This window comes from Falco naumanni, chromosome 9 (genome assembly GCF_017639655.2).
Source record: "Falco naumanni isolate bFalNau1 chromosome 9, bFalNau1.pat, whole genome shotgun sequence".
Taxonomy (NCBI): Eukaryota; Metazoa; Chordata; class Aves; order Falconiformes; family Falconidae; genus Falco; species Falco naumanni.
Genome location: NC_054062.1, coordinates 31,734,037 through 31,755,219, shown reverse-complemented (window position 1 = coordinate 31,755,219; position 21,183 = coordinate 31,734,037). Strand labels below are relative to the sequence as shown.

General features: G+C 39.7%; 1 protein-coding gene across 8 annotated transcripts in view; it reads left to right on the top strand.

Annotated features, from left to right (window-relative positions):
• PCDH15 (protocadherin related 15) overlaps positions 1-21,183 on the top strand; it is a 443,015-nt gene that overhangs the window by 396,979 nt on the left and 24,853 nt on the right. For all 8 annotated transcript variants that reach the window (XM_040607327.1, XM_040607329.1, XM_040607326.1 and 5 more), the window contains 2 exons: positions 11,035-11,211; positions 19,059-19,277. In XM_040607327.1, coding sequence (XP_040463261.1) covers positions 11,035-11,211; positions 19,059-19,277 — 396 coding nt within the window. The remainder of the gene's footprint in view (positions 1-11,034; positions 11,212-19,058; positions 19,278-21,183) is intronic.

The following is a 21,183-nucleotide window of genomic DNA, read 5'->3' as shown; positions in this document are numbered from 1 at the left end:
TAGGCAAGATGGGAAAGTAAATACTATAGAAAATAGTTTAAAAACAATCTTTGTACTCTTCTGTCACTTTAATCGGTGATGAATGGCATTTCTCAGATTTCAACAGGTCGGTTCCATCCTGACTGCTGTCATACCTTTACTTCACAGAAATTGAAATACCTTAGGGTTGACGATATGATGACTCACTAGAAAAGAACTGTGCTATGTCTAAATGGCTGATGTCTTCACTGGGCTAGGAAAAAAATATCAATGGATTTGCTTCTGGAGATGTAGGATATATTCCCCTTCTCTCTCTCTGTTTTGAGTGAGGTGTAAGTTTGCTCTGATAGATTCTAACATCAGAAACACTAATTAAGTTGTTCAGGCAATAGCCTATGTTCACAGGGACTCCATTTCCTAGAGCTAAGAATAATAAAGGAGTCTGCTTACTTAACACATAAGGTTTAGCTTTCCAAAAGTGTCAGGCGTTGGTGTTGGCTGAAGAGACAAAAAAGAATGTATCTTTTAGTGACAGTAATAGAAGTTATTTCTGCTTTGCTAAGCCTTCAAGTTCACCTTTGCGTGTTGCACTGTACAAATTCTTCATACTGTAATTTGTGGCCTTCCTGGGCTGCTGTTATCTTGAGTGGAGAGGATGAACACGTGTTCTGTACCATGTGTTTCTACGTGGCATAGGACAGATTTCATGCTAAATTGGACTTAGGCTGTGTTTGAGAACCTCCCAGTTTTGTAGTATCCTGGAGCCACCACAAAAATACAGAGATCTTTTACAGAAGGTGGTTTTAAATCAGGGTGGAATAAGCCTGTGTTGTGGGGCTGAGAGTGTGAACGCTACAGTGGGTGACATGGCAAAGACAAGAGCAGATAGCGTGTGGCCCTTTCACCATCCCTGCAAAAATCTCCTTTTGCAAACACTGGAGCAGCTTGTTTCTAGCTCCCAGCAGGTCTCAGCAGTGTTCAGTGCCTCAGCAATAAATTGTGCCATAACCATACCCTCACTCCTCTCCTCTGGGGCCCAGAGGAATACCTGGCATATCCTGCCAGTGTTGGAAAACAGCCCAGAGCCACATTCCTCAGTCTCCGTTCTCAAAAAAACTCTTTTCTGCCAGGTTGGAGTCTTTTAAAACTTGTTTCATGCTGTTCTGGCCCTTGTGCGTGGAAGTCTTTGACAGATGCGTAAATATTTCACAGTGAATGAAGCTTTTGAATGAGTACAAAAATAAAAAGTACAGCCCGGTTTTGAGTTCTCAAAATTAGCTTGGGAACTCTTTACCTTCATGAACAGTGTGAGGCCGGCTAGTGAGTATAGCATGAGAATTTCACTTCTAAGGATAAGCATTAAGGACAACTTTTGCCAAAAGAGATTGCATTAACTTGTTTTAAGTTGTTGCAGTCTTTACTAAAAATATTTTCAGAGAGCAAAAGTCTCAGAAAGAATTTTGTATATGTGTACCTCTCTGTTTCACAGAGAAATGTATTTATTTATTTGCTATCTTCAAACTTCTTGGATTTTCCTCTTGAAGCTTGAAAGATTGCGCTCTCAATGTTTTTGTAAAGGCTTTAATAATTCATGCAGGACATACAAACAAAATAATAGGTATTTGTGATTTTTCATGCACTATGTGGAGGATACGACCACGTGTAAAGGGAAACCAAATAATTTGGAGACCTTCTCAGGCTAAAGTACTTTTGCCCCAAGAGGTTTCTGAACCATTCAAATCATGCACCAATTTATAAAATCAGAACACTTTGTATAATTCATTAACAGATTAAAAGACTGTATCATTAACTAAATTAGGCACTACAGAGGTTATTCGGCTCTTTCTCCTCTCTTTTTGGCACTGGAGTAATAATAAATATTAATCTCTGAAAAACATAGTATTTAATACCAATTGCAATACTTGGTGATGGGAAATGTTAGGGAAGTGTGTAGTGATTTTTCACAATAAAATAAATAGTGATAGAGACAACTTTGAAGAACAAGTTGTTATAGATTCTCCCCAGCTGCCTGTAATTTTCACTAGAGAGTGGGTACAAGGTATTAAGAAATACATAGTTTAGTTCTTCCACACTGCAAAGGCTTACTCAGCAGAGCCCTGAGATGTATGTTGGTTAATGTTCCAAATAAAGGAAGCATACCATAGAAGAAAAGATTTAAAACATCACTGTCTATTTGGCTTAGAAGTTTGGGCTTTTTGAGGAATACAATGGGTATGTCTTCAGCTGACATTTGTGATAGTGTTGTGATCCTTTGCAGTCATTCAGTAAGCACCTTGGGTTTCCTCCAACTGCTTTAATTTCATCAACAAGCTTTTCATATCCTCTGGACTGCACATCAATGTCAGATTTGCTATTGCCCTCACCCACTTTAATTATGTCTGTTCAGATAGGTCCATTTACGTCCGCTACAGAAGATGACAGAGAAAACAGTGTGAGGCTTAGTAGAAAATTCAGTGTGTGTTCTGCTCCTTCAGAAAACTTGGTGAAGGCAGACGACACGATATTCTTTAAATATGGCAGTGTTTGTGAGTGCTTAGTTTGTTGGGCAAGGAACAGCATTTCAACTAGAATAAAATAGCCAACTTCATGCTCAGAGCATTTAGTTCTTTGGTTTTCTCGTGACTGAAAGTTAAACCTCTAGCGGAAATTAGATACGCCTCATTATCACGGAAGACCTGTGTTTCTCTCATCCCGTAGGTAATAGAAATGTCTTGTGAATTAAGTGCTTCTTTAGATGGCAAATCATTTTCTCTGAAACAGTAATGGAGCGGCTGAAAATGAGTACTCTGAAATACTCCATAGACATTTCTCTTGAAAAGGCTGGATTTGCCCTACAGCCTACAAAATGGAAGCAATGCTGCTTAGGGAACTCTTTTCCCGAACTAGAGCTAGCCCAAACCATTTGTTTTTGAAGTGTGTATGCTTTCTGAGCCAATCAGGTGGGTAAGGAAAACACATTTAGCTACACTTGGACTGCTCTGGAGTTGTGGAAGAATGATATGAGTATTGTCCTCTCAGTTTCAAAAATGAAATGGGATTTCCCATGTTCTTCTTCCCTCCAGTAAAAAGTAGCCTGGAAAGAACAGAGCTTCTTTTCCATCCATATGAAGAAAATCTCCCAGTGGTGGTGTAGGAATCTTTCATTGGGGAAAGAGAGTCTGATGGAATCACCTCATACTGCTAATAAATGTGCATAGATACCACAATAGATCATTGCTTTATTATTTAATAATAATATTATTATTATTTAATAATAAAGCAATGTAATAAGCATAATATTTAAACACTGAAATCTTGACTTCCCACATCAAGAAGTTTCTGTAATTTCCTGTATTCTCAGTGTGGTCTTCATGGCAATTCCTTTTTTTTTTTGTATTTTGACTTCATTACAGACAAGTCGTGGTGCCCAGATTGGGGCAGAGGTAGAGATCCCAAAATGTTTGTGCTAGCTGCATATTGTGGGCTTTAGAGCCTGCTTTCCCTCTGTGTTTTTCTAGCATTTTTCACTGTCCTGGGCTGAGGAATTTAGGTGCATGCAGCCTCCTGTCCAGACCTGCCTCTGGAAATGGAATCCAGTTGCAGATGTTCTTGGATACCCGCTTGATCTTCTGGATGTTCAAGTGTATCGTGCGTATTTTAATAGAGGTTATTCCTTACCTTTCAAGACAAAAATTACTGGAAATAGCCCATGTTCCAGGGAACTTTTCTTCATGTGTATTTTGGCCTGTTATAGGCTGCAGTCCTTTAATACCTTCATGCTTATAAAAGAATGGGGCAGTTCCATAGTTAAGGAAAATCCACATTCAAAAACTCTAATGCCATGTAGAAGTGACCAGTCAGTTTTCAACTAGAAAACCCAAATGTAAAATCCTGTGCTGATCCTCAGAGATATACTGAGTGAGTGTTTTGGAATACAAGCGTTCAGCCTGCTAACATATAAAGTTGAATTTCTCGAAGTGTCTGCTCCGCTTTGCTGCATAGAAGCTGTGGTCTACTTAAAAGAAACGTCATAATATATATTATAGCAATATATATTGCTGTAAATTATATATCGTAATATACATCACATGTACATTGTACATCGTATATAATTTTATGTACAATCATAGTATACGAGATAATAAATTTTATATATAGGAGCTGGAATGCACAGTCCTCTCTTCCACAGGGAAGTGTTTCAGAACGTGGATGATTTCTCTTCGGTTGTGTTTTGCTGTTGACAATATAGCAAATGATGTTTTCTAATCTCAGTTTCAGAAGCCAGTTGGTGGCATTTAAAAGGGACAGCTGATCTGAGTGCTTTACGTGGCACTTGTGTATACCGTTGTGTTTTATTTCTTTTTTGTTAGAATGTCGGTATGCTCAGTAATTGGGAGGATGAGTGAATGTCTCTGAAGTGTACCATATTTATCAAGATGTGACTGTGTATAATGAAATGAGGTGTTATCAGGCATCACTGTGATTCCAGCATTCTTGGTACTTTTAGTAAAACCAGACACAAGTATCTCTTGGATGGGCTGCCTTAAGAATACTTGTTTGGAAATGCAGTGCCTCTGAAAGACTCTTGACTGTATTAAAATATTCAACCTTAGTGCACCAATGGGATTTTTTTCCTCCTCGGTCCATGAATTGGTCGAAAGTGAGCGTGTCTGTCCTGCTGGATGTAGATGCAATATATAAATCACTCAGACTTGTTAATTTTCCCATAGGAGAAGTACCGTTCTGTTTCTTGCTTTATGATTTTTGCCATGTAATTGCTGAATTAAGCCTAATTACAGGTGACTGAACTTTTTGTGTATTGGGGTGGTGGCAGTGAACTTGCCGTTAAGCACTCTTCACAGCTAGCACTTACTTTCCTCCCCATTACTAAATGTTCTGTAGTCACAGGTACTGCCATAACTGCCTTGTTCTTCACCTCAGCGCACTCTGACACTGTTATATGGGTTCATTTTGCTCCTGGCCTTTCGGTCCACCTCCCCTCTGCCGTTTTCCCTTTCATATCTCGGCACTGTAATGTTTCATTCTGAATTATGTTGCAAAATTAGTAAATAAATCAGTAATGAGACTAGAGGGACATTTGCCACCAAGTGGCTGCATCATATTTCATATCCACCCTACATTTGCCTTTGCTTGGAGAACACATCCTGCAGTTCTCGCTTTGTACAGTGTTTAACAGAGCCTTTTCCATTTCGTAGCTGATCTTAGCCTCCCTCTGGTGTAATCAGGATGATTAATAAGTCAGCTACCTTTATTTTATTAAGTTAGGTAATAGAGACCAAAGCTTATTCATCTCCAGCTTTTCCACTTGCTACTTCCACTGCCAGCTGGGAAGCACTGGTTCAGCGATCTCCTCCTCCCCCCTTCTCTCAATAATACTGAATGTTGTTCTGTTAATGGATTTTCTCTGAAGTGCTGTAATGCAGCGCATGGCTTCTCAGATAAAGCTGTAAACTTCTGCTTTATTCTGAAATTGCTTACTATTGCAATAAAAACCCTTTTGTGCTGAGATCTGAAGATATGTCTTCTGGGTCAAAGTCAAGATGTCTCTGTGTATTACTCTTCGGGTGAATGTAGCGTAATGTTCCTTCTGTGACTGGGAAAAATTATACTGAAAGTTGGAGTGCGTGTAGGTTTTTTGGAGGACAGGATTATGCATGATGAGCACAAAAAAAAGAAGAAAAGAAACTTTAGCAATATGTAAGAAAGCAAATTTCCTTTATGGTGTGCAATCCAATATGTTTTTATAGGATTAGGGTAAGTAGGTATAAAGACATTGTCTCAGGGTTGTTTTCTAAATAATTTAGATGTTATTATATGCAGAGTAAATTGGCTCAGTGGTGCTCCTGCCTGCTAGACACGTGCCTTGTGTGTGATATAAAAGTAGAAATAAACTTTGTCAAAAGGCTATTTTTTAAAGAAGGAATAGTCTTAGGCTTGGAATAAACTCTAGTTCTGGCTTCTTTATTCTACACTGCAGCACAAAGCAGGCTGCCTTAGCTGACTAGCAGGGGTTTCTTGAGTTGTGTTTGCAACTCAAAAGCAGCTTAGCATCTCTCCAGAGGCCACCGTAGTATAACCTTTCCTGTGCTCTCCGTATGTTGTAATAAGGCATCTGGGAGCTGGGGCCCAAGTGCATCACCCCCCAAAGCTATCATCGACTGCACAGGAGGGGCTGGAATTCGTCCTTACCTATCTGTGAAAATAAAGTTGAAAATCCAGCAGTTTAATTGTCAATTACTAACCATGCGAAAACTCACTACAGCCAGAATTTGGCTGAAGTTGAGCAGAATTGACAGTGTACTCAAGTTAAATGAAACACTTGAAAAGTCTGTACTGGCAGAGCTAAATTCTCTCATCTGTGCGTTGTTGCCAAATTTGCTTGCATTTCAATTACCTACAATATGAATTTGCTATTAATTCTAATTTACTTTGGGGAGATAGAATTTTCAGTGGAGGAGCCAAAGGTTATGCAGGATATGTAGTCTTAAACACTTGCACCTATAAGGCTATGGTACCAGTTATTTCAGAGTCCTGAAAGAAAGAATAGAATATCTTCTCCCCCCCCCCCCCCCCCCCCCCCATTTCCTAAAAGTATTTTTATGTGACTCAGAAACATAGCAGGCTAACAAATTACTAAAGAACTGAAACATTTCTTTCCCATAGAATTTTCTGATAAGAAGATTGTGCAGTAATTAAATCTCAGGCAGTGGTGAGGATCTAAAATGTTTTGCAGATTGAATTGTTTCTTTTGCCCGTGTGCTGATTCAGATTCATCTCGAGGATATAAAACTACTGGGATGCTGTAGTGCGCTTTCAGGCTGTGTCATGCATTTTTTCCATCAGGGACAATGGAGGGTCATTAAACCTTGCTGCTGACTTACCAAATCTTACACAATGACTGTTAGTCTAGTTGAGTTGCCATTGCTGTTGGGCTCTCGTGCAGCTGATCCCGTATCTCCTATTCTGAGGTGAATTAACTGACTCGTGTGAACGTTCAGGTTAGATTGCAAAGAAGTTTCTAAGTGGTCCTTTACATCTTTCCCAGTAGCAGGATCTGTCACATGCTGGGGCACACATCTGGCATGCCAGATTCATGCAACTGTAGAGAGAAAGCAGCACGATGCTGTGGTGCCAGGGTGCACCCCCTTAATTTAGGGCCTTCTCTGCCTCTAACAGGGTGCAGCAACCTTTGCCTTGCCATGCGGCGTGATTCCTCAGGTGTGCGTATCAGCCCATGGACATAGTGCTGAGTGTGGCTTAGGAACGTCGTGCCTTATCCCAGATTTTGGGTTTTGGTCTGCTGTGTTAAGAAATGTTCTGGGAAGCAGAATGCCACTAGCCAAGGGACAGCTCAGCAAACCACTGTACCTATATTTTTTTGCCTTTCCGTTTCTTTTGCATGTAAAGATGAAAAAAAGTTCTGAGTTTTCAGGATATTTAGGGCTATGTTATGTTCTCAATGACAATGAAAATCCTCTTATCCTTTGTTTATTTCACTGGTGTCACTGATGAGAATTTGGAAAGCAATATAATATATAATGAAGATGCACTGGGAAGTATTTGTGTTCATTACATTATGTCTGCAGAGCTAAAATGGAACTAAGAGCAGTAGGGGAGTCTTGTTGTCTCTTAAGTTGCTGGTTCTACCCGTCATTACACCACTGTTAGGAGGATGGTATTACTCTTGTCGCATTAACAAGTGACAGACTAATTTTAAGCTAAATTTTGCTGATAAATACAGTAAAACTGCAGACACTGTTGTTATTAAAAGTATGCATTTTAAAAATTGGTTCTTGGGGGTAGTACTACAAGCAAGTGGCCACTTTCAGTAGAGCTTTAAAACACTACAGTGTTTTCAGCATCACAAGTTCAGCTGAATTACTTTTAAAATAAATCTACAGGGAACTGCCCTATTTTAAAGTGCATTCTTTAATTGCTACTTTTCAGTCTTCAGTGCATTTTTATTATTTATTTGGACCTAAACACTGCAATTTGTGTGCCTCAGATGAAATACTACTGTCATTCCACTATACTTTGTGGTGTTTCCTGCAATGTCAGTGAAAGCCAATGGCTGCAATGTGTACCTGTTTCTCATAGTCAAAAATTTTAGTCACATTTTAGACAAAAGTATTCTCTAAGGCAATGGATTTCAGCAAAAGCCATACCAGGAATTTTTGAGAAAAGGGAATGTTGTTACCAGTTCTAAAATCCAACCTTACAGGGCATTTCTGTCTTAGATCAAATAATAGTTTTGTGCAAGGAAACAAACGCATCACCCCTCCCTGCAGCAACAGAAGATTATTGTATTCTAATTAGGAAGGTAAATCTTTTATATATTTGGTCTATCTGAATCCTTGTGCAAAATGCTATTCTAAAGATGGTTATGGTTTCTTTTAGTCACTTACATTCATGTAATGTTTGGATGGTTTTTTTATAGCAATCTGCATATCCCAGATTTGTTCTGTCAAATTTTACCTGGGAGAATTATTGTAACTGAGGTTTCTGTGACAGGTTATCTCCCTCGCTGCCAGTTACGTGCGTGCCAGAAGCAGAGATGAGTAGGGTTTGCCATATCTGCAAACAACAGGAGTGCTTGTTTATGGGAAGCCAGTCAAGTAGCAATGTGTCAGATGATCTGTATTTTTATTTATCCTACAAAAATGTCTCCGCGCTATGGGTATATATATGTGTGTGTGTATATATATATATATATTCACTGCTAGGCTAGGACCTGGGTCTGCCGGACTTGGATTTTTCAAAATCTTATGGAAAAGCTTCTGTTTTAAGGGCATGCTAAACTTTTACACAAAGAGCAGAGAAATTGCATGGATAATGTGAATCAGTGGTCTTGAAAAATTATGACATGGTCATACTGCTTTGACAGCATTACTTTGAAAATCTTGTGTCAGAAAAAAACAGCAGCAAAATGTCACCTCAGCAACTGCAAAAGATTTTGTTTAAAACAAGTGATGACTTAGCCATTGATGTTCTTTTTTATGAGGACTTTTTATTGTCCTCCTCTTCACCCTAGTGCATCCTTGACATATCAGGCAGCATGTTCCCTTCCATTCCCCTCCTTTTGCCTCCTAACTCCACTATTGCTTTTTGATTTGAAATTTTGATAATATAAATTAGCTCAGAAGAATGTGTATTTCCACATAACTCATAGATCTGATCGAGTGTTTAGACTTTCAGCTTCTCTTATTTATTTCTCCATACTTCTTTGCCCTTCTATCCAGGTTTGATGATATTTGGGTTTATGCCTTTGTTTGTAAAACTCTCCATTGGCTTCAGCTTAGCCTTTCTCAGTCCGTTCGGAAGCCTCATCACACCACTAGCAAGTCTGTCTGTATACAAAGACGCTCCTCCCGTTTTCTGTGAGCTGTGTTCTGTCCTTGCCCAACAGCCACGGTGAAAGCCCTTCTGATGGCAGTGTCTGAGCAGCTTTCCATTTTCCTTCTGGCTCCATTCTTGGGAGTGTTGGGGTCCCCGCCACCTTGGCTGCCAGCCCCAGCTACAGTCTTGGTGGGAGTACCAATTCTCCTGTTGCACACAGAATCTGAAGGTCATCCAGCTGAGCTGTAATACTTGTAAACCTCCTTTTTTCATTGGATGCACAGTGCAGCAGATGCAGAGAAGCAGTCTGCTACAGGTACTCAGCAAGTTTCATAGGCCCCACTAGAGTAGTGGACTAAACAAGGAGGAAAGAAAAGAACATATTTTTAAAAAACTTTATTCAGGTCTTGTCTGTTCTAAAGCAGCTTGTTAGAGCGATAGTGAGTTATGTTTATAACTTTGCATAAACTCTCCATATCTGAGGTACAGGTGTGCTTGCTATCTGTGCAGAAACTTCTCAGGTGTTCAGTGAGGTCCTTTCCCCATCAGTTTGTGCTGCTGAAGGCATTTCAACCTGGCATAGGCATGAGTATTTTTTTGTTTGTTTATTTGGAGGAACATTCTGGAAACAGCCATTCTACCTTTGCTTTTTTGAATACTTTAAGAATAACGTCACATTTTAAGACTTCTCCCATAAACGGTTCTGCATGAAAAACTGCAGAAAAAATAGGAGATTTTGAATTTAGAACAAAGGCTTCCAAAAGTGCATACTAAGATGGCTGTGGACATTCAGTTGTCAAAAATAAAAATGAAGTGGGTATAATATTCAGTAATAAAGTTAAAGAAAATTGATCATGACAAGAATTGATAAAATGACCAGTATATATCACCTTATCTAATAAATTTTAATTTCTTAGAATTGCATTTATCTCTTGCGTTGACACATTTCAATTTATATACATATCTGCAAAGTGTGCCATTCTGTGCTCTGGCAGCATCTAATGAATCCTTCTGTTTGGAGAAAAGAACAGATTTGTTTTGGTTTATTGCTGTTATGGCCTTGTTATCTTGGGCATAGCTGCTGCTGAATTCTATCAACCTGTCTGTCTTCTGCTTGTAGAACTTATGCAGTTTATTTTATTTTTTTCCTGTGGTAAACATGTCAGCTTGATATTCCAAATTTCTTATGGCTGTACAACTTGCTCATGCCTTTTGGAGTAGCAGGTGTTCTGGCACCTGATATGTTGTGCAGTATTGGAGGACCAAATGAAATATCCTACTGAAAATGGTTGAAGTAGTTGTTCCTGTGGGTGAAAATTTATTGTATGCACCCTCTGTAAGGCTGGTATTGAAGAGTTCTGAAAGTCATATAGCTTAATAAAAGGATGGCAGGGATTTTTTCTGTGAAATATAGATGGTGTTTCCCATGAGCCATTTAAAACTCAATTGATGTCATAAATAGAGTGATCTAGACTTAAGGACACTATTTCTGATGACCTCTCCTAACACTGCTAAGCTTTTCCCAAGAGTTCAGCATTTAAGAGGTTATATTGGAGCAGAGATTTTTTTAAAGTGCTCTGAAGGTTACCATCTTTCTAAGCCTGTGGGTTTTGTCTATTAGTATGTTGTTTGAGCTGTTGTCAGTCTTGATCAGCACAAATAAATCACTGCAGCTTTCTGGCTTCATCTCATCTTTAGGATTTTGGAACGCTATGTCCAAGATCAAATTCCTGGTGCGACAGTTGTGGTGGAATCCATTGGTGCACGGAGATTTGGGGATGGGTACTCTGAAGAGGATTACACCAAGTCTGACCTCATGGTCTATGCAATTGACCCACAAACAAATAGAGCTATAATGAGGAATGAACTTTTTAAGTAAGTATATTATTTGTTCTTCTTCCTATGTTTCAATGGACTGTTTGGAAGCCTGTTGGTCTGTCTCTGTTAGCGAGTGGTTCGACATAACAGGAACAGAAAAATCTATTTGAAGCAGTTGGTGAGTGTCCCTGCATCTCTACCCTATGTGCAGCTTTACTAGGTTTAGTCCATTCCCTTGAGCTGAATGGCCCCAGTTCATGTAATTTAGACATTGTGGCTGTGAGAGCTTGTAATATGTTTGGTCTGCCCTGTGGAGGAGCTTCCATTTTAAATTCCTCTGAAGGAATTTACTTTCTATGTACCAAAACTTCTCTGGGATCTCCAAGCAAGGGGTTTGGTGCTCCATTTGTTGACCTTCAGGCTTTCTGCAGTTTCCATTTGGAGCTTGTCTTTTTCTCTTTTCATTTTTGTGGAAACCAAAGGGGAAGAAGAAAGGGAAGGGGAAGGAAGAGAGCTGGTGTGCACCCTGTCTAAAACAGATACTGGGGCATGACCCAGGTGTACATCTCCGTGCAGGAAATCAGTAGTGCTTGCAGTTGCCCAGTGGGATGAGCAGACAGATCTGCATGGGCCCATCCCACCAGCTGGTAGAGGAGATGAGCAGTAGTAGACAGGACACTTATATTCATAATTTAATGTTTTGCCTTTTCAATCAACTTCCAAATTAGCAGTTAAATGCCAGTGTCACATGAAACATAAGAGACAGCTTTTTATTAACTCATCATACTCACAGTGTTGCCTGGGAACGGGCCAGCTCTGGTCACTGCAGCAGAGCAGTTTGGTAGGGTACCACTCTGTCTGGGCTTCTGCACCTTAGCAGAGCTCGGGTGGGATGTCACTCTGGCACACTGCTGCTTTGGGTGTCAGCAGTAACTGCTCTCTGCCTGCGTTAGAAGAGAAGCCAAAGATTATGTGATTAAGGAAATGAAAGCAAGGTAATTTCTTTACATGGTTTTTCTGAGTCATCACTAGCGGCAGGTAGGTTCTAAAACAAAATTAGTATCTCAACCCATGCAGCTGCCAATGCATCAACACGGCTGTAGAATCATTTTGTTAGAAATGGTACTTTTGTGTTTCAGCATTATGCATATGATTTAAAACAATGAAAATGCAAAACAGGCTCTTCTTCTAACACAGCCACCATCTTTCGAGGGTTTTCACGCGTGTTTCACCCTTGTGTTTGCTTTTTATCTTGGACAGACTGTTCCAATGGGGTACAAAGCAGCAGCCTAAAAATCAAATGGCTGTGAGCCATCTCAGCGGACTGTGATTAAAAAAGGGCTTGTTCTCCCGAGCTTTTATTTTAGTACAGATGAATTATAGCATACTAAAGCTCTGCATATATTCAGAGTTTATAGGTTGGAAAAGATCACTGTGATCAGTCTAACCTAGTATAATAAAAACCATAGGAACTCCCCAATCTAATTCTGCTTTGAGCCTGTCTTTCAGCAAAGCAACCGCTCAAGAAAGTCCAGTCAACTACAATCTTTGATTGTTATTGCACAGTAATTATTTTTACTGTCCAAAATTAGGTCTTTTTCCTTTTTTTAAAATTTGTCTAGATTCAGTCATAGTTTTATTATAATTTTGGGTGCTAGACTGAAGCTTAAAATTGCTGCTTTTACTTCCTGGTTCCCACCAAGCTCTAGGCTTATGATCACATCATTCTCTTAAATTTTTTTCATGAGTTACTTCACCTCTGCACTCTGAGCTATGTTTTAATCCTTTTTATCACTTACAGTTTTCTCTGAACCCTGTCCAGTCTTCCAGCATCACTTTCTGAACTAGGAATATAAAGATCTAGACGCTGTTTAGCAGCAGCAGCTTTCAGAGTGGTGGCAATACAGCCTCCTTCCTTCTAGTGGCTGTTTTTTGTCTGTAGGTATCTCCATGGTTATAGTCTTTTTAGGTCTCAGTGATGCACTGGGAGTTTGTGTCCACTTTCCACTGCCAGAGCTGCTGATCATTCCCGGAATGGGGTCTCTGTGATTTTGTTCCCAATTTTATTCAAAAGTGGAAGTGAAAATTAAGGAAACCTGACATAAAGCCAGCAGAAATCCCTGATAGATAACCATTTTCTTTTTTTTTGTAAGGAAAAGTGCCAGTAAATCTGCTTGCAGTATTCCTGTAACTGTTGTACCCTAACCCACTCCCAAAATTAGTCTCAGTAATATGTATCTTACTGCCTTACACACAGACTATCTACTGATCCCTCTTTATCATTACTTTTCCACTTTTAACAGTTTGTAAATTCGTTGTGGCCTGCGTTTTCTTCCAGTCGTAGCCAGTTTAGAGTATGGCCAAAATGGGATTCCATTAGAAATGCTTAAGGTCAAAAGGACATTTTTTGGTACTGTCCAGGTTCAGGAAATGTACATAACCGTGATGACAGCTGACAGAAAATCCTGACACCCTTTTACTCCTCACCTTGGAAAGCTCTCTGCAAGTCTATTATCAGTATGGGAAAGCGAGCTAGTGTCCATGCATGGAGGCAATTAGCTTTTTCAACTCCATAAAGGGAACCTTTTTCTGATGCAGACTGTCTTAGTGGTCAGAAAATGTGTCCCTCTTCATTTTGGTGCCCTGTGAAAATACAGGAACATCCTTCTAGGGATGTTTGTGTGTCCAGTGAAAAACACAGAATAGAACATAGGTAAAATAGAATAAAAAGCAGTTTTTCAAAAGTGAAGGGAAGGTTATTCATTTACCTGGTCTGCAAATGTATGGGGTATCAGCTTAGAAGCAACCTCATTGAAATGCTCGGTGTGCTTCAGCTTTTCCTTTCTTTTATTCCACCCCCCCACCCCCCCACCCCCACCCCCGCCCTTTCTCTCTTCAAAAGCTTTTAAATATTTAAATCAGCAAAATGCCAGGGAATGCTTTCCTGGCTTTAGGGTAGAGGTGAGTAAGTGTCAGCTTACTAAAGGAGAAAAATGATGTAAGAATTTTTTACCTTGACATCAGAAGTTAACAAAATTTTGCTAGCAAGTGAGTAAACCTCAAGAGATTTGGCTCAGCTCAGGTGCTTACCCAAACCTACCAACAAATTCCTTCTGTGACCATCATTCCTGGAGTTTTGACCTTTAGAGGGATGGCTTAATGTACTTCCTGCTGCAGTCACAGGACACTGTAGCAATGGTTGCCCCCTCATTGCGAAGAGGTTGCCAGGAGTCACAGTCAATAATGCCAGCTAGGAATCTGCTCCAGTTCCTAGCAGAAGAGAGATCAATAGGAGAAAGGATCATTTCATAAACTGGTTATGATGGGAGAAAGCCTAGAATGTCAGAAAGAGGTGGAGCCCCTGTTCTAAAAACTTCATTAGCAATAAGGAATATAAATTTAGCCAAGGTATTTTTCAAGTGTTCAAAAATTTTGTGATGTATACAGAAGAGAGAACTGTACCAAAAGCACAGTTTTAGTGCATGAATTCTGCCAGCTGTGTTCTTAACAAAACTTAAAAAATAATTATTCATTGGAAGATACCTGTGGCTTTTCTTAAATAGGCTTTTTGGGAGCACTCTCCTGCATTTCTGCTTATAAAGCATAGCAGAGAACCTGGTTTTAACAGAGTTTATTTCACTATATGAAAACAATTACCTGAAAAGGTCTTTTGAGGAATGTGGGGTAAGTTGAGGACAGAGTACAGCAGAGCGACTTGTTCCCCTTTGCACATGGAGTGCTGCTGGGGTACAGACAGATATCACCATTGACACCCTGGTGGGTGCTGGCAGCCAGGCACAAGTCAGAGTGGTGGTGGGGTCCCAAAGGTGCTTGGCTTTACACTGAAGCTGGGAGAAAAGGAGAGCCAAGATGGCTCATGCCCATCAGCAGCTGAGCAAAGTCACGCTCATGACCGGCTACAGAGCTGAATTTCTACAAGTAAACCCCACTAAACAAAAGCTGATGTCTGAGGCTCCCATAATCACCTCTGGGAAATGTCACTCCAATACGTCGGGTCATGTCCAACAGTCGCTTATGAAGTGAAGAGATTCAAGGAGCTGCAGTGTGCTCTGGATATGCTGGATTACTGCAGATGTGCACAGTGACAGCACATGCACAGACTGCGCCATACTGGTTACCAGGCTATTTTAAATGGGCTACCTCACATCCAGAAGTCCCAAATGAGTAGCTCAATCCCACATATTTGCATTCAAGCAAAATGTTTTGCTGGAAAAGACATGATTTAGAAGTCATGGACATAACAGCCGTGCTGTCTTCATCACTGCCAGCTGGGGAAAACCCATGTGTCTCTCAAGTCATGCTGATTTTTCCCTATCCTATACTTTATAAGACTGATACACAACAAGTGATTCTTACTTTTCCTTAAGAATGTTATGACTGATAACCTGACATTTTTATTGTCTGGTTACACCAAAAGTGGGTCTGAATAGTAACTGTACTTTGTTATTTCCTCCCTCTACCACGAACTCCTAAAAGGCTTTGAGGTGACTTAGATAATTTTACAGACCAAAATGATCAGCCTCCTTTTTTATCTTTTATATGAAAGAGGGTTTGATTTATTGGAGCATAAAAACCCATTGAATCCAGAAGATTTCTCCTGCATGTATTAAGTGGAAAATGTCCACCATTAAAAATAAAATGCTTTGTCCTGTCTGAATCTTTTGCATAATGTGTCATGTTTCATCATGGAGTAAATGTGCATGGTTGAGTTAAGAATCTGTTAAAACAGGGTTTGTCAAGAAAATGCTAACAGAATTTTAACTGAGAGATTGTTAAAATCATCCAGAGATTTAATGCTGTCCTACTTGAATGCCTTTGCGAGCTCAAAGGACATGTAACATCCTCCAGTGACATCTAGCGTACAGCAAAAGAATTAGAGCTCCGTTTATGTCTTGTGAACCATCATTGCAGGTCTTCCTGTAAAAACAGATTTTTGCTCACATACCAAGAAAATGTTTTGCAGAAGAAATCAGTAAGTTGGTTGTGAATATTAGCAGAGCACACTAGGGCAAAGGGAAATTCTTCAAAACACCTTGGGTTGCTTTTTGTGGTCTTTATGGATCTGTAAGTGGCCACTGCTGCTAGTATGTTAGTACTATGAAACCAGCACCATTTCATCATTTGGGATGAATTGTTCTGCATTTTATGAGATCCAGCTAATATGTTACACACACAGATCAGAATGCGTTCTCCCCAAAGTTTAAAAAATCCAGGCACAAACAATGCTATAAGGATTTATCAGTAAATAAATTTGAGAGGAAATTATAATATAAGAAATTAACACCCTTTAAGAAATGTTATTTTGGGAGTGTCATTTCTGTCTTGTGATCAGACTAAGATAATAAAATCTATTTCAGATTTCTTTAGACATGCAGAGTTTATATGCAGAAATCCTTTCAGAGTATCTTTTAGCTGTTGGGTTTTTGGGCTTTTTTATGTCGGTGTTTTCACTTGACTTCCTTTCTGCAGGAGAAACACTGTAAATGTAAGGGTCTGGGGTTCTGCAGTAGCTAAAAGCCAGCAAGATCCTCTTCCATCCTAATGGGTGCCTCCTACTTTGATCTTTATAGCTGGAGCCTACTACTTGGCAGCTTGTGAGACAGTCAATCCTCTCTTCAAAAGTGATCCAAGAATTTTTATTTTCCTTTAGAAGTTAGAGTCTTGGCCAGTATATTTTTTCAAATAAAGCCTTGGCCAAAATATTTTTTCAAACTCCAAAAATAAACTTCTTTAACAAACTCTGCTCATTGTCTGGGATATATTTGGCTGGAGTTGATTGTCTTTGTAGTAGCTAGTTATGGGGCTGAGTTTTGGATTTGTGCTGGAAACAGTGATGAAAACACAGGAATATTTTCGTTCCTGCTGAGCAGCGCTAACACAGTGTCAAGGCCTTTTGTGCCTCTCGCTCCACCCCACCCGCGAGGAGGCTGGGGGTGCACAAGAAGCTGGGAGGGGGCACAGCCATGACAGCTGAGCCCAACTGACCGAAGGGATATTCCGACCATATGATGTCATGCTCAGCGTATCAAGCTGGGGGAAGAAGGAAGGGGGGAACTTTCGGAGTGATGGTGTTTGTCACAGTAGTGGCTGTGCTACTTTTCCTGGAGATGGCTGAACACCAGCTTACAGATTGGAAGTGGTGAATGAATTCCTTGTTTTGCTTTGCTTCCTTGTGTGATTTTCCCTTACTTGTTAAGCTGTCTTTATTTCAACCCATGAGTTTTCTCACTTTTCCCATTCTCTCCCCCATCCCAGCAGGGTGGAATGCGCAAGCAGCTGTGTGGGGCTTAGTTGCTGGCTGAGATTAAACCATGACACAAACATACTGTTTGTTATCAAAAAGTAATCAGAAGAAAATTTTACATCATACAGGAAATGAGGTCATTTGATTAGGGTTTACATTTGCCTACCTGTCTTTAAACTGCCAATTAGCAGATCAGGTACTGAATTTCTTCCACTGCATTTCCTTTTTCAGACTTTTCCTGTCCTTTGCTTGTTAACTATGTCATTCCACATTCTTCTTGTAGGTGATGCACAAACAGAAGATGGACAGGATTATAGGCTGCAAGCAGTGACAGCAGTGCATGGTTCCTGCTTAGCTAATGCCCTAGTTTTGCCTGGGACCTAACTGTCTGAATGGTGTGCCTTGTAGGCCTACTTGAAGTCAGTGTTTTTCTGATAGCTGTCTAGATAGCCTGTTGTTCTTGTAATTAGTAACATTAGTCAAGATTGTTCTGGTACCTGGTAATAATCTGGAGAACCCTTGAAGTTAAAATTACAGTTTATTATAAGCATTTAGTGCTTCTCTTTATAGGAGAGATGTGGAAAAAAAAATAGAAAAGGTGTCAAAAAAAGAAAGGGGAGGCAGTTTACAGTAATCTCTGTCTGTCATCTTTTGTGACCCCCAATCTGACTTTAAGGAAACAGTACAGATGATGCAGAATTTCCCAAAGTGTTATTGGTTTCCTGGTTACAGTTCTCCTGCATCTCTCAGGAGTGCTGCTACAGCTTCTGCCCAAAAATTGTCATGATGGAGATGTTGTGTCCATCCCTGCACTGTCAGAGTATGCTGTCAGATAGCCAGTGAATAAACTCCCTCAGCACAGTGCCAAATGTTGAGAGGGCACATCTTTCAGCTACTCGGATGTTCACTCCCACTGGAGATGAGTTCATCTGATCATTGTCCCTCTGTGTTTTCCTCTTGCGATCCATCATGCTCTAAGAGGAAAGTCTTACTCAAATAATTCAATATGTAGTATCAGCACTACAGTCTAAGAAAACAGCAGAGACATGGAGGCTAACTAGATGGAGCAGATGCGAGAATGAGGTTCAGAAATGATGCAGCTGGGGGGAAGGGGGTGGGATTAATAAAAGTGCAGTTTTTCCAAATCCCTTTTCTTTTTAATATTGAAAGGGAAGTCAAAAGGGAACAAACAGTAGACTATCCCTCCAGCCAAAGAATTTCCCTAAGAAGCTGAGGAAAGTCCTATAAAAATTACCCACTTTTGGAGTATCATGAATCTAGGCCAAAGTGGTCTTTAGGGATGTGTGCAGGTTAGTCAATCCTCTGCAAAGACCACTGAAGGAAAAAGCACAAAGCAAGCCATTTTCCAGGCTGCTGTCAATGGCATGGAAATCTTTTTGCCCCTAGAAATTAGGATAAGCTTCAGCTCACCTCTCCTCTTCAGTGTTTAAATTGTGTTCTGGTATCAAGTACTTTGGAGTTATCACTGACATAGGGATTACAGGGAATTACTAATATTCTTAAGTACATAAAGAAGAGGTATGTGCTTTATCAGACCACAGTTATTAACCCAGCTATGCAGTAATTCAAACACAGTTAATGAACTTGGCTGTAATAGTTTTCTTTTGTGACATTGAAGGTTCCTGGATGGCAAGCTGCTGGATATCAATAAAGAGTTTCAGCCATACCTGGGGCAGGGGGGACGCATCCTGGAGATCCGCACCCCAGACGTGGTAGCAAACGTCAAGAAACAGGCACAAGCCTTAGGCTACACAGAAGGCGCGTTACTTGCTCTGGCTGTCATAATCATCCTTTGCTGTATGCCGGCTATTTTAATAGTTATGGTCAGCTACAGACAGTAAGTACTCCTCCTCCTTTTTGTGGTAGCAACGTTGTAGAAGGGATGCTGCATTTCTTAGCAGAACTGCTTTGAAAATTATCCTTAATTGCAAGGAAATTATTATACAGAAAAATATTTTTAATTTTCTTCTCGTTACAAGAGTTGGTTAATGCTTGACGTGTGCTGCGCATGAAAAAAGAAAATGCACAGGAAGTGCATCTTGCTATTCTTTCTGAAGTTGTGGTGCAATAACGGTTTTAGAATACATGCCAAAACACAAGATCAAAAGCCAGATATTTGAAACGCAAGTGTAGATTCAGAGCTAAATGCCATACCAAAAAAAAAAAAAATTAAAAAGTCAGTAATCAAACTGTGTAGCTTGGGCAAAATAAGAGGACTCAACTTTTCTTGTTTAAATCCCAAAATACAGTTATTTTTTTCCCTAACTGTATGCTTCTTAATTGCAAATGTTTCATGAAGAATTGATTTTGTGCCATTTTAGTGCTATCTAAAGCAGCATACACCAGAGACAACCTTGATATTTCCACTCACCTCTTACAGACTCAAGAGGTTTAAGTAATTAGGCTAATAGACTAATTAAAAGATCAACATCACTAACAAGTTCCTCTCAACTAAGCCTTTTCAGGCCCACTCATTTAAAATCAATGCATTTGGACTTAAAGTCTCTATATTTGTTCTTTAATTTCTTCGCGTGAAAGATTTCTAATTCCACATGCATCCTCTGAGCTCTCAAAGAATTACCAATTATTACAAAATATAAATAATTCCATGCATCTTCCCCCGTAAATGGCTATATTCAACTTCTGTATATATTGGTCTCCATATCTTTCTATCTTCATTTTAAAATTAGTGAACTAGCTGGAATGTAATACACCCTCATCATGGAAAACCTCTCTTCCACAGGACTATGTAGGAAGGAGTTCCCAGAGGCCTGATGGATTTTTTTGTTTCTGTGTAAAATGCTTTGGCATCTGCTCCCTTCATTGTGTTGAGGGCAATGAAGTGTCAGTGCCTCTGCAGACTCCTGCTGCAGTGTTGCATCAGTCTGTGGGAGGAGAGGGTATGGAAGAGCTAATATACATGTATTGCAGCAAAGCAATTACAATCTGAATGCTGCAGTGGATGTAATGTGGTACAATACACCAGGAGAGATTTAACCTGTGCATTTTTCCTTTCTGCGCTGCAGTTAGGAGTTAGCAAAGCAGTATGTTAGTCATCGTTTAAAAAGCCTATCCTACATGAAAAAACAACAGCCTGACTGAGACCACTTCCCTGTCTGACACCACTTTACTTAGTATCCTTAGTGACACCAGAAAAACAGCCAGGGATAGCCATTTCTTGGTGGTTACTGCGCATTCCTTGGATTATATTTACATCTCAGTTTCTCCAAACAATTTGAGTCCAAGGAAGAAGTCCTTTTAAAGGAGTATGAAAGAGCTTGACAAGCTTCTGCACCATTGTCATGGCAGTGCATCTCAAAGCTGCTTTATTTCTCCCAAAATTGTATATAAAATTTGCTTCCAGTGAAACACAACTAAACCACTTAAACCTACAATTAGTTTTGTTGCTGTTGTAATCTGAATCGCCTATTTCTTTAAGAAACCTGACAGCACTATATTTCCTTGACATCTGTTAGATTATCAATCTCTTTTAAAAGTTTAAGGAATTTGCTGTTTCATAAAAAAATTCACATTTTTGTTGTCTAGAAGTATGACTTGGAGTTGGATTTATAGGAGACCAATGTGAATAAACTGTACTTCTATGAAAAACGTATCACTGAGTACTGCCAAAGAAAATAAAAGGAATTTTAGCGTTAATATCAGCACCAAACACTATCCTCAGCTTTATGGTTTGTTTTTGCATTACAGCCTTTTTTTTCCTTTTCAAAGGGAGTTTCAGTATT